At 35.1% G+C, this 12047-nt stretch overlaps 1 protein-coding gene across 13 annotated transcripts in view; it reads left to right on the forward strand.

The window, feature by feature from the left end:
* The window catches only part of MON2 (MON2 homolog, regulator of endosome-to-Golgi trafficking), a 96248-nt gene that overhangs the window by 14706 nt on the left and 69495 nt on the right, over positions 1-12047 (forward strand). For all 13 annotated transcript variants that reach the window (XM_030480376.1, XM_030480364.1, XM_030480375.1 and 10 more), the window contains exons 2-10: positions 1243-1306; positions 5479-5606; positions 6449-6580; positions 7350-7479; positions 8032-8129; positions 8804-8929; positions 9657-9851; positions 10625-10749; positions 11108-11247. In XM_030480376.1, coding sequence (XP_030336236.1) covers positions 1243-1306; positions 5479-5606; positions 6449-6580; positions 7350-7479; positions 8032-8129; positions 8804-8929; positions 9657-9851; positions 10625-10749; positions 11108-11247 — 1138 coding nt within the window. The remainder of the gene's footprint in view (positions 1-1242; positions 1307-5478; positions 5607-6448; positions 6581-7349; positions 7480-8031; positions 8130-8803; positions 8930-9656; positions 9852-10624; positions 10750-11107; positions 11248-12047) is intronic.

Below are 12047 nucleotides of genomic sequence, written 5' to 3' on the forward strand. Positions count from 1 at the left end.
TGGGAAGTACACAGAAATACAAGGCCGAAATAAAACGGGAAATGTACTTTCAAATTTGGTAGAACAGTATTTTCCAGCAATTTGTGACCTATTGTTGGGAAAATATGTTGTATTTATTTTGGTTCACAGTGTATTGAACATGATTTCTTTAATTGTTTCCAGAGGTTTTTTGTGTATAAATGGAATTAAAAAATGGCAAGGTGCCATTTGCAGTTTATTTTTGTGTTTTGCACAAAGAACTTGTCAGAAATCATGATTTTGAAATGCAAAGCCTCAATGTTATATTTTCACTTTGGCTTGATTCCATTAGAGAACATGACTTTAGTGTTTTATGCTGAGAAGCATTTGTGGACAATTGAAGAGAGAATTGCTGTTCCCTTGCAGCAGTATGTGATTTCCTTGGTGGGCTACTCAGCCTCTGGTTGTCTTTCAGCCAGTCTGGGCACATACATTCCTCAACCTACCTGTCTGCAGCTCCGGGTCCTGTCGAAGGTGTGCATGAGGGTGAGGAGGATGCTGTTGGTCTGCGAGGTCATATGTAGGGGGAGAGGAGAAGATCGGTTGGTGTGGATTATATGGTGTGTTGAGAAGAACAGGGAGAATTGTTAAGAAGGATTCTTCATGGTCTGCCTTGGGATAATTTGTATAGGGCATTTGGGAGACAAAATCCATGGGAAAATGGGTTTCATTCTGATATTCGTTGTTAGTGAAAGTGTTAGATTTCAAATGGAAAATACTGCTACCCGACTGGAGAACAGTGATAATATTCAAGTGTGGTGTACCACATCCAGTTTATTAACTGGATTTCATTGGTTAGGTGTTAAGTATTAAGCATTGATATAATTACTGATGTTCTCTGTTTCTTCACCATTTCAACCTGATGAATGTGACAGATTAGGTATCATGGTAATTGCTTCACAGTTTGAAACTGTACAAAGGCTGTGAAACAGGGTTTTGGTTTACTAGTGTTTTTTCTTTGAATTCATAGAACTGGAAGGTAATACAGTGAAAATAGTGATTTCAAAATATTCTGAACCACAGAATATACCCTTTTCCTGTGGAATTCCGGAAAGGAATTCCAGAAGCTACAAAGATTTCACTTTGGCATTAGCTCTGCTTACCTAAAACACTGCAAAAATGTTTTTGCTCTGAGTCCATAAGTTTTTACTTCAGTATTTTTATTTCTTTCCAGATATTGATGTATGAAATTGCATCTAAACTACTTATTTTCTTCTGTTCCAGGCTGCTGAATCAGGAATAATAAAAGTGAAAACAATAGCTGCACGTAACACTGATATTTTGGCAGGTAATTATTTGCAATTCAATGGGAAAAATAAACTTGGGTTACAGATCAAAATGCTAAAAAGGTGCCTTGCATACGTGTACTAATTCTGTATGTCTTTTTGTGTGGGCTGTGTCAGTGATGCTTTGCTTTTGAGCACCTAACAAAAAATTCAGTACCATGAGAATTTTTTAATACTACTTTTGTTTAATGTTAGTGCTATACTGATGCTGAGGAAGGTCTCCATTTTGAGTTGTGGCTCTACAGAATAAATCATCCACTTAGAAAAATAGCATGAAATACTCCAAATTCTCAATGTTTTATTCACTGTCTATGTTCACCACAGCTGTTGTTGAGTGATCTTTGTAGAGTTCTGGGTATGATCCTCATCTGTGTGTTTACTATGAGAGTCTAGCCTTTGGAGACTTGTACCTGGCAGGCAAAAATCCATCTTGATCTGAGACAAGGTCATTCAGTTTAAGATGTACCACTGCCTTGAGGGACAGGAGACATCTTGAGAGTTGCAGCTTTGTAAGTGCTTAAAACCATATCTCTAACTTTCTTCAGCTTTATTAAATAGCATGTGAATTGATGGCTTCTTGCCAATTGCTGGTAAAGCCTTTGGCCAGATTTGAATGTCCCTGTATTAATACTTTAGTGTCTACCTCAGCCGTGGACAAAATCCTTAAAATGCTAAATTATTTGAAAGGTCCAAATGAAATAGATGTAAAACTATTTCTTCTTTTGAGGCACTTAAATCGGATACTGGTAAGGAGGCACTTTCTAGAATTATTTGAAGTAGCAGTCCCAACCCTCAATATTTCATTTTAATGCCTCTTTTTTTATTTGTTTATTTTCTTTGTTTTTACTGCTGTCATGAATGCTGACATAAGTGGGAAAACTATGCCAGGTAATGTCAGCTATATTAAAATACACAAATGAACAAGAGAAATCTCTAGTTAGCCATTTGTGAAGCTGTCAACATTCTTTGGCATAATACTGTGTGAAGAACTTTATGTTTTAGAAAGCTGGTTTGTAATCCTGCAAAATCCTTTGGTTTTAAATCTTCATTTCAAAGCGAAGAGATGTGAAGGATCATTGATTCTGGGCATGGATAGGCAGTCTTTACTGTTATCTTTTTGAGGGAACACTTTCTCTTAGTTGGTCAGATTTTGTAAGTACTTTTCCTTTGGAAGTTTTCAACTACAATGTAGTTCATATTTATTTAATTCAGCAAAAAAACTCTGCAGTTTTTTTGTTACGAGGTTTGGAAAACCAGCAGATCCTGAAAGTTATTTTGATTAGTTAATCTTTGCTAATAGGATAATCATGTTTTTCCCAGGGAGAAACTGTGGAACAGAGGGAAACATATACTTTGCCTGCATATTATCCTAACATTCCATAATTTAAACATAATGCCATTAAACAGTCCCAATTCTTTATGGACCCTTGTATTTTTCGAGGTTCAGATGTAACCTAATCTTGTAGGTATGTTAGTGTCAAGATCTCTGTCTCCTCTCTGCTATTTAGATTTTTTTTTTTCTTTTTTGAGGAAGATAGCATGTATACTGCAGTAATACTAAAGCTGCAAAAGGCTACTATAATTGTGAAATCTAGTGAAGTAAATACTTTTTGACTGCTAGAATATTTAAGAACATCTACTAGACCTTCTAGTAATCCAAACAAGTAGTCTGATCAGGATATGACTTTTTCTTTATATTTTGATGTAAACTACCATTTCACTAAAATAGAGGAACACAACTGTATCAGATTGGTTTGAATAAGCTGACCTGATGCGTTCTTGAAGCATTACACCACAAATGATTATAATTTTTAGAGAAGTAAATGCAATCTTAAAGTCTTTACTAAAGTCTTAAAAATCTTTGTTGTGTCTGGTGAGATGTGCTTAACTTGGCAGAACTCTAAGGTCATTGATCTAACTTCTTTCTTTCTCTTGGAAAAGTTAAGCTGTGCGGTTTCAAAGTCTTCATTCTTAGTGGTCTGTACATGCTTTATAATGTGTTTATGAGGATTTGAGTGATTCCAAAAGAGAAGTCAGCTTGTGCTTTATATCACCAGAGGTAAATGTGAGAAATTATTTCCATGTGGCTCTGAGATATGCAGTTCGTACTTTTGTTTTAGAAGTTCTTTTAAAAAATCAGAATTACAATCTTGCTGATGGAATGAAGGAGTAAATTTTACATCCCAAAACTTTTTTTTTTTAATGTGGTTCGTTATGATAATTTATTTTCCAATATATATTTACATAATTTTGGTAGCAAAATGGAAGCAGATCTGGATGTAAGAAAGCTTCTGCGTATTTAAGACTGAGCTAGTATGATCAGTACCAAACCAGGTCTACAAAACATTAATTTTTCACCTTCATAAAGTAAAAATCCTTGTATAGATCTTGTTGTGAGATTGTTTTTAATATATTATAGGAAAAATATTGTAAAAGGTTTAAATTTTTCTTTGTCTTATTACTTATTAACTCTTATGCCATTTTTGCTATTCTTAGAACATTTATGCCCATGTTAGAGTGAGCTCTCTTGGCCAGGTGTTGTAGATGTTCATAAACTATAAAGGCAGCTTAGACGTCTGGCTCACACAGATACTGACAATTAGATGCCTAAATTACATGTCTTAATTGGAAACAAACTTCTGGTTTTGATGAAGTAGCCATTGTTTTGTTTTTAATTTGAAAATTGAAATGACACCTCTTGAAATCAAAGCAGATTGTTTAACAGGCAGTGAACCTATGTATTCATTCACATTTATGCTGACATTTTAATTGGTTTTGATTAGGCATTTGTCAACTGCAAGTAGAGCCTGTACTGGATCTGGAGAGGCTGATGAAACTATGACTGTGTATGTGTTAATATCAGCCTGTAAGAGCTATATTTTACCTTGGAGAAAGTTGGCATCTATAATTTATACTAGCCTATTCTTTTCACAGAAACTTGTTAGTCATGTTAGTTAGTGCTTACGTTGAAAAATATCACAAAAATATATTTCTGTAGCTTTTACCTTGATGTTTCATTTTTTTCCATATTAGTGATACTTAACAATGAACTTCAGATTGCTCAACAGAAAAAATAAAATAGATCATGTTTGTATTTTTGTGTAAGAATGTATTTTTTGTTTGTTGGTGGTAAGATCTGTGCTCTGAAAACGTGTGAAACTTTTTCATGAACACATTTCTCATTACACATAGACTAAAACACAGTGTATGACATTCAGATTAAGAACACACACTGAGCTTCAAACTGTGAGGAAATTTTTATTATCTGACATGGTGATGAGCAGCTAAAATCTCAAAAGTTTAAGTGAATCAACAACCTTGCCTGCGAACAGAAAAGCACTCATCAGTCAGATCCATGCTGTCCTGTCATCTTTCAGAAATATTTTCTTATTTTTAAATTTTATGAACTTTATCTCAGATTTCTAGAATTACTTTCCTAGAATTACTTTTCTAGAATTACTTTCCTAGAATTACTTTCCTAGAATTACTTTTATGGGGCAAACCTGTTTAAAATGACAGTGTGGAATGTTGTATTCATTGTGAAGTATTTTCCTCTTTAAAAATTAATTAAAAAAAAAAAAGGAAGTTGTTGAAACCTGTGTTTTCTCTTGACAAAGCTTCATTTTAAGAAGCTACCCTTTCTCACTAAAACACTGGTTTGGAAAACTCACAGCCAGGTGTACATACCCGGGATACAAACAGTCCAGTCTATTTCTCCTTCTGGTTTGTCGGTGGCATTTTGCTATTCCGCTTTGTGTCCCATGCCTTGGAATGTCTGTGCCACACTTCGTCGCTTTTGAATTTGGTGCTGAGGTGAAGTAGAGCAGAAGGCGGCTACCAGCATGAGGCCAGTCACCACTGCAAGGCCAGAAAAAAGCTCTGGGGTGGGCAGAACCTTACAGCTTCTTACTTACCAAAGTGAATGTTTTGGATTTGGAAAGAGAAAGTCACTTGAGTGTGTAAGGGAGAGGGTGCTTGGGATTTAGGGTAATCGTGGAAGTAAGCTGTGGAGCTCAGTGACTGTCTTCACTTGGCTTTTCCTTGTGGTGCAAGAATAAATCCCAAATTTCCAAGACTGGAGATTGCTTTTTTGCTGATAGGTATGATTAACAAATTTTGCATTGTATTTTTCAAAGTATTAAACATTGACTGCTTCTTTATCTCTCTTTGAAAGCACTAAAAGAGAACAGCTCAGAGGTAGTTCAGCCTTTTCTAATGGGTTGTGGAACAAAGGAACCAAAGATCACTCAGCTGTGTCTAGCAGCCATACAGAGGCTCATGTCCCATGAAGTTGTTTCAGAGGTAAGATCAGTCTTTATATAAATACATAAATATTCCAGTGTGAGAAATACTCAAACTGAAGGTGAATGCTTTTTTTAGGAGGCTGTTTATATTATAATGAGCGTAGTCTGCAAAGTATTTTACTTGTATCTGTTTTTAAAAAACTGCAATTTAAAAGAAAACCTTTTTGACCATTAAAAAAAAAAAAAAGAAAATTTAAAAAGAGGTGATGAAATATTAGTAACTTCTAGAAAGAAATTAATGAAAATTCAAACCATTTCATTTAGTTTGCATTCTTACACTGCAGGAACAGAATGTGTAATGGTATTTCATAAATATAATTCTGGAAGTTGCATTCACAAAATTTACTCTGTGATAACATTATGTATTATGTGTTTGTTTACATTTTACTTTTAAAAATAAGGTAAAAGGTATGCACATTTCCCGCAACTGTCAGGGTCATGATATGTTATGCTACGGCATATATAGTGTGTTAAGAAGCTGGTGAAAGTAATACTGCGCTTGCATAATGTAAGATTACACTGTTTTTTCTTCAATATGAATGATTTTTGAGAATAAAAAGTCTTTGTACTGTGGTTTTTGTATTTTCAAGTAGAAAATAAAGTACACACTTTAATTTGGACTACACATTAAGAGATTTCTGCTGTCAGTTGTTTAAAAATACCTTGGGAAGCTTGTGACAATGAAATTGGTTTTATGTTCTCCATGTAGTCCCATGGTATAAACAAACAGGCAAGTTCAGTTATGAAATGCGTTTATGACAGTGCTGTCATTACATGTATACACATGATATACCAGTATGTAAACATCTTAATTGTTGGCAAAAAATTATTTCTTTGTAGGCTGCAGCAGGAAACATTATTAATATGCTTTGGCAACTGATGGAAAATAGTCTTGAAGAACTTAAATTGCTCCAGACAGTTCTTGTACTTTTAACAACCAATACAGTTGTGCATGATGAAGCACTGTCCAAGGTAAGAATTTGTTAGTGACAACCAAGTACGTACAATATAGTACGTACAATATCCAAGAGGAAAAAGAAAGATAAATTTTACATATGAAGCTTTTGGAAACAATGGAAGAGGAGGGGCTTTCTTGATTCTGTTGTGTCCCTGTTGTTTTTATACCTAGACTCTGAAAACAGGATTTCTTCTAGCTTCCTTTTCAATTTGTTTTTTAATTCCTCCATAATAATACATTTCTTTCTTAATGTCCAGAGATGTATGGTTGTGTTGTAAAATTTCAGACTAACATGGGGATACCAGCTGAGCAGAGCCCACAAGTCATTTACATGAAAAACAAGCAAAAGAAAATCCTGAATCTTCTCTGGCTTAGAGCATGTAGCACTGTGGCCAGGTGCTGTTGAGGTTCATGCAAGTGCAAGAGCATGGAATAAGGACAAAAGATCAAGAAATACAGGTTTCACTACACATACAGATGTTAATTTTCAAAATTCATTATAAAATAAGTAAGTATTAAACTATGTATTAGAGGTAATACGAAATCCAGTGGAAAACAATATTCGGGTCACTGCTGGCACAATGACACATTAAAAACATGCACCTTAGAGAGGAATAATAGCAGTCGAGGCAACATTGTTGTGAAAGTATTGTGATTTTAATGTAGGTGAGGAATTGCATTTTACCTTTGAAGTTGACTGACCTTTCTGTGATTAACCTTGTAATCCGAATGTCCTTTTGACATTAATGTTCATATCTTTTTTTCTTTTTCTCTCCCTTTCAGGCAATTGTACTTTGTTTTCGATTGCACTTCACAAAAGATAATATCACAAATAACACTGCGGCAGCTACAGTGAGGCAGGTAGTTACTGTTGTGTTTGAGAGGGTGGTTGCTGAAGATGAACGATACAAAGGTGGGCATACTTCTTACTCTGCTTGCTTGTGTTAACTTGTTTTTTGGACACGCATCAAATGTTTATCTTTTTCAATTAAAGAAGTAGTAAAAAGTTTATAAACATTATTTAAAAAAATCACAGTCATTAATCTTTACTGTCTTTTATAAACTTAATTGTATTCAAACAAGATGTAACCCTTAGCCATTGTGTCAGCCCAAGTCAGTACATCCGTATATAAAACCTAGATGTTTTTCAGCGTCTAGGTGAAATGGTCTTCAGGTTAGTATTGTGAAGGAGTTTGAGGTGAGCATGTTATTTATGGTGAAGGTAACTTGGATTACAGAGTATGAAATACACAGCAGTAGTGGTTTTGAAGAGAGTGTTTGTTGGAAAGAAGTGCTTGGTATTGATGATATTTGGTATTCGATCTAATGTTTATTTCTGTAGACATGAATACTTGCAGTAGAATTACCTGGCCATTCTCCTAGAATCTTTTTGTAAGAACACTTAGTTTGTACATGATTTTCAACAGTTCCTTAGTTAACAAAACTCGGTTTTGTTTTCACACAGATACTATTGACCAGCCAGTTGCAGTTCAAGGAAATAGTAACAGAAGATCTGTCAGTACACTGAAGCCATGTGCTAAGGATGCATATATGCTTTTTCAGGTAGTTGGGGAGCATGTATTTATCCATTTACAGTTATGATTGGGTGCTTCTACATCTCTGTAAGAAATTTCAAAAATTTGCTGTTGGTATATTGACAAGGTCCTTAACTAGAACCCCAGGCTTTTTTATGCGTGTTTATTGTAATTGGCAATGATATGCTGTATCCCAGGGAGGTGACTGGAAATTGAAGAAAAAGTGGCCTAGGAATATGTTTTACTATACGTCTTAAATAACAGCTAAACATGCATGTCTGTATTAAATGAAAGATTCTTTTTTCCATGAGCCAAATACTGCTACTGTAAGTCAGTCTTGCTTCTTGTGCTTGGTATTGTACATTAAAGTTCAGGATACGATGGATAGTAGCAGTTGTATTCATCACACCAGTTAAAGTCTTCTTGACTTAGCATATTTACTGATCTTGGGATATTTTTGAGGGCAGGAATGAACACAGTTGCTACAAGCATTCCAGCAAAGTTTAAAATTTCTTCTTACAAGTTTTTGCTTAATAATTTTAAGTAAAAGAAGTGCTTGGGGAAAAGTTATGTTGAAATTGGACAATCCCTCATTACAAAAGAGGGAGAGAGTGTAGGTTTTGTTGTAAACTCAGAAAACTTATGCCAGTATAGGACTGTGCAGAGAATGTAAATGTTATTGTATTTCTTTTTTTTTTCAAGGATCTTTGTCAGTTAGTTAATGCTGATGCTCCCTACTGGCTTGTGGGTATGACAGAAATGACCCGGACATTTGGCCTTGAACTTCTTGAGTCAGTCCTCAATGACTTTCCGCAAGTGTTTTTACAAGTGAGTAGTTCTTGGAGGGAAAATAGGAAGACTTTTCACATGGGTATTAAAATCTACACTTCATAAACTCTTTAATTTAGCGTGAGTACTACTTTTCAGAAGGACTTGTAGCTTTTACAGAGAGGTACTATCTGCTTTTTGTCCACTTTTTCTCTATTCCCATACACTTTGTTTGTGCATTTTGTAGAGCACGTTTTACTCTGTTTTGTTTTTTGGTTTGCCATTTGAATCTCCTCCAAAGATGCATTTTCTGATCTTGCATGATTTACGACAGCTCTGTTACTTAGTTTATGGCATTGTTATTTTTACATAAACATTAACCTCACCCCACTTGCAAAGCAGCAAGAATCATGACTATGAACTGTGTGGGTCTACTACATATAAATGTACCATGATCCTACAGTCACGCATTTTAGCAGACAGGAGCTAAATTAAAAAAATAAATATATAATGAATGATGTATTAGCAGCATATTTCAATTTATAAAGGACAAGAAGAGGGGTGCATGGTATGAACCTGACCATACCATTTCATCATGCTTTTTGGTAGCTTTACAGTGGTGTCTGCCATTCTTCCTTTTCATTTCCTGAGTGTGTAATTTATACCAAGATTTACATGACTTCAGGGTGCTTGATCATAGCAGCAAATGTAAATAAGGTGCATAATCAGAGCTACTGGTAGAAATTAAAGATTATCTGCTTAAAATTTGTTCTGTTTTCTTTTTCAGCATCAGGAATTCAGTTTTCTTCTTAAAGAAAGAGTATGCCCTCTTGTTATAAAGCTCTTTTCCCCAAATATCAAATTCAGGCAAGGTTCCAGCACGTCATCTTCCCCAGCACCAGTAGAAAAACCATACTTCCCCATCTGTATGCGTTTGCTGAGAGTAGTTTCTGTTTTGATTAAGCAGTTTTACAGTTTGCTGGTAAGAATATATTCAATTTTTCTTTATACAGTTCTCTTTTTCTATGTATATGCCAGAACTGTGGTCAGTAGTAGTATTAATTAGTTCTTGGGAACTGTTCGTATATACCAAGGGAAGAAAAGTCCAAATATTCGTTTCCTCTTCTGTGTATTTGTGTTTACATGTATTCTGCGTGTATGATTTTATTAAACGTGGGTTTGTAGAAATTCTCAGGGTAGATTAGCTGTTATATTTTCTGTACTTGACTGCCTTTCAGTTAAAGTTTTGGGAACCTTTTGATCTTACATGGTTTGCCTAGCTTTAGATATTGTTGATTGCTGTGCCTTGTTAATACTTGCTAAGAGGCTTTTGACTTATGTTGCAAAAGCTGTTGACAGAATGTATGAACCTATGAAAATCATATTTACCTGTTCTTACCTCCTGATACCTTCTGAAGTTCTTACCTCCTAGATACCTCCTAAAGAAAGATTATTTTTTTTTTCCATTTCGTTTTTTACTGTAGCATATGTAAGAACTTTAATGCAATGTCTTTTGAGGAATTTAATTCCTTCAATGCAATATCATATGTGGCGTTAGCTTGACAAAAATATTATGATTATTAGGTATGTTTTTGATATAATTTTGAATAAGTGCTTGTTGAAGGGATTTTTTAGTTCTTCTGCAAAACTTGCTGGGATAGGACTCCTAAGATGAAACAGAAAGTTTGGTTTTTTTTTAAATATTTGTAGGAGACTTTTTCTTTTAATTTAATGGCTATAAACTATATCTTTTAGGTAACAGAATGTGAAATCTTTCTGTCATTGCTGGTTAAGTTTCTGGATGCAGACAAACCACAGTGGCTGAGGGCTGTTGCAGTAGAATCTATTCACAGGCTTTGTGTGCAGCCTCAGTTATTAAGGTATTAAATATATTGAGTTTCACTTTTACATAAAATTTAAGAAATCTTTTTATTTTTCTTTGGTGGAAAATGCTTCCTAAAACATTGTAAATACGTAGAAAATTAAATGCAATAAACTCTTCAAGATAATTTTAATAAAGCATTAGGCTATGCTTGCTATCCAGGAAGGGCTGAATTACTGTTACTTGAGTGTTCCAAACCCTCTTTCTCTTACCAGTATTAAAGGAGCATTTACCTAAAACTAAATATGGTTATTTACCTAGTCTACACGTTGGTGGGGGGAGGAAGTTGCTGTTAAAATATACTTTTAGTCCCTAATTTGTCAAATACTAACTACATCTTATAAAATGCTTTTCAGGTCCTTTTGTCAGTCGTATGATATGAAGCAACATTCCACTAAAGTTTTCCGTGATATTGTAAATGCACTGGGGTCCTTCATCCAGTCACTGTTTCTTGTACCAAGCACAGGGAACACATCAGCAACACCAAACCAAACTGGTAAAGCCTTGTCCTTACTATAATCTTAATTTTACAGCATCTAGTAATAAAAGCTCTGATTTGATTCAGTATATACATTTGGCTTCATACAGTTCTGTACTTCTCTGTTCACTGAGGTGGAAAACTAGCTTGAAACAAACCAATGTTTTCAGATCTGGTACAAGAGATGATTTTGTCTGACTGTCTTGTGGGGAAGACATAGCCCCCAGTCAGCAGAGCAGAGCTGCTACAGCAGCCAAGCTCCTTGGTTCACAACTTTTCTAAGGGAAATTCTGAGGAAATTATTTCTTATTTCTGACTATAACAAATTTCTTTCTCCTTGGGTGGGGATGTGATTTATGGCAGCGTGCAATGGTAATAGTTAGACAGTGTTTGCTTCCTCCTGGAAGGTAATCACTAATTCTTCTGGATGTTCAGGGTTAAAACTGGCCTGAGGAAGCCAAGGGGTAAAAAGAAAGATCTGAGTTTTACAGATTATCTTTGCTTTTTCTGTAACGTGAAAACAGGGACCTTGCAGATCATCTAGTTCCAACCCTGTGCCATGGGCAGGGACACCTTCCGCTAGACCAGGTTGTTCAAAGCCCTGTCCAACCTGGCCTGGAACACTTACATGCCTTATACAGCTGTAATTGGCTTTGGAGCTTTGGCTTTGGCTTTGGAGCCTCAGACTACAACACAGTAGCTGTTTCGTAGGAGAAGTTGAAAGCTGCATCTACCAAAGCTTTGTGCTACTTATATTATACTGGCGTAATGTTTACCACTTCAAGGAGTTATATTGATATAAAAATAGTTGTATATGT

Source organism: Strigops habroptila, chromosome 3, assembly GCF_004027225.2.
Source record: "Strigops habroptila isolate Jane chromosome 3, bStrHab1.2.pri, whole genome shotgun sequence".
Classification (NCBI taxonomy): Eukaryota; Metazoa; Chordata; class Aves; order Psittaciformes; family Psittacidae; genus Strigops; species Strigops habroptila.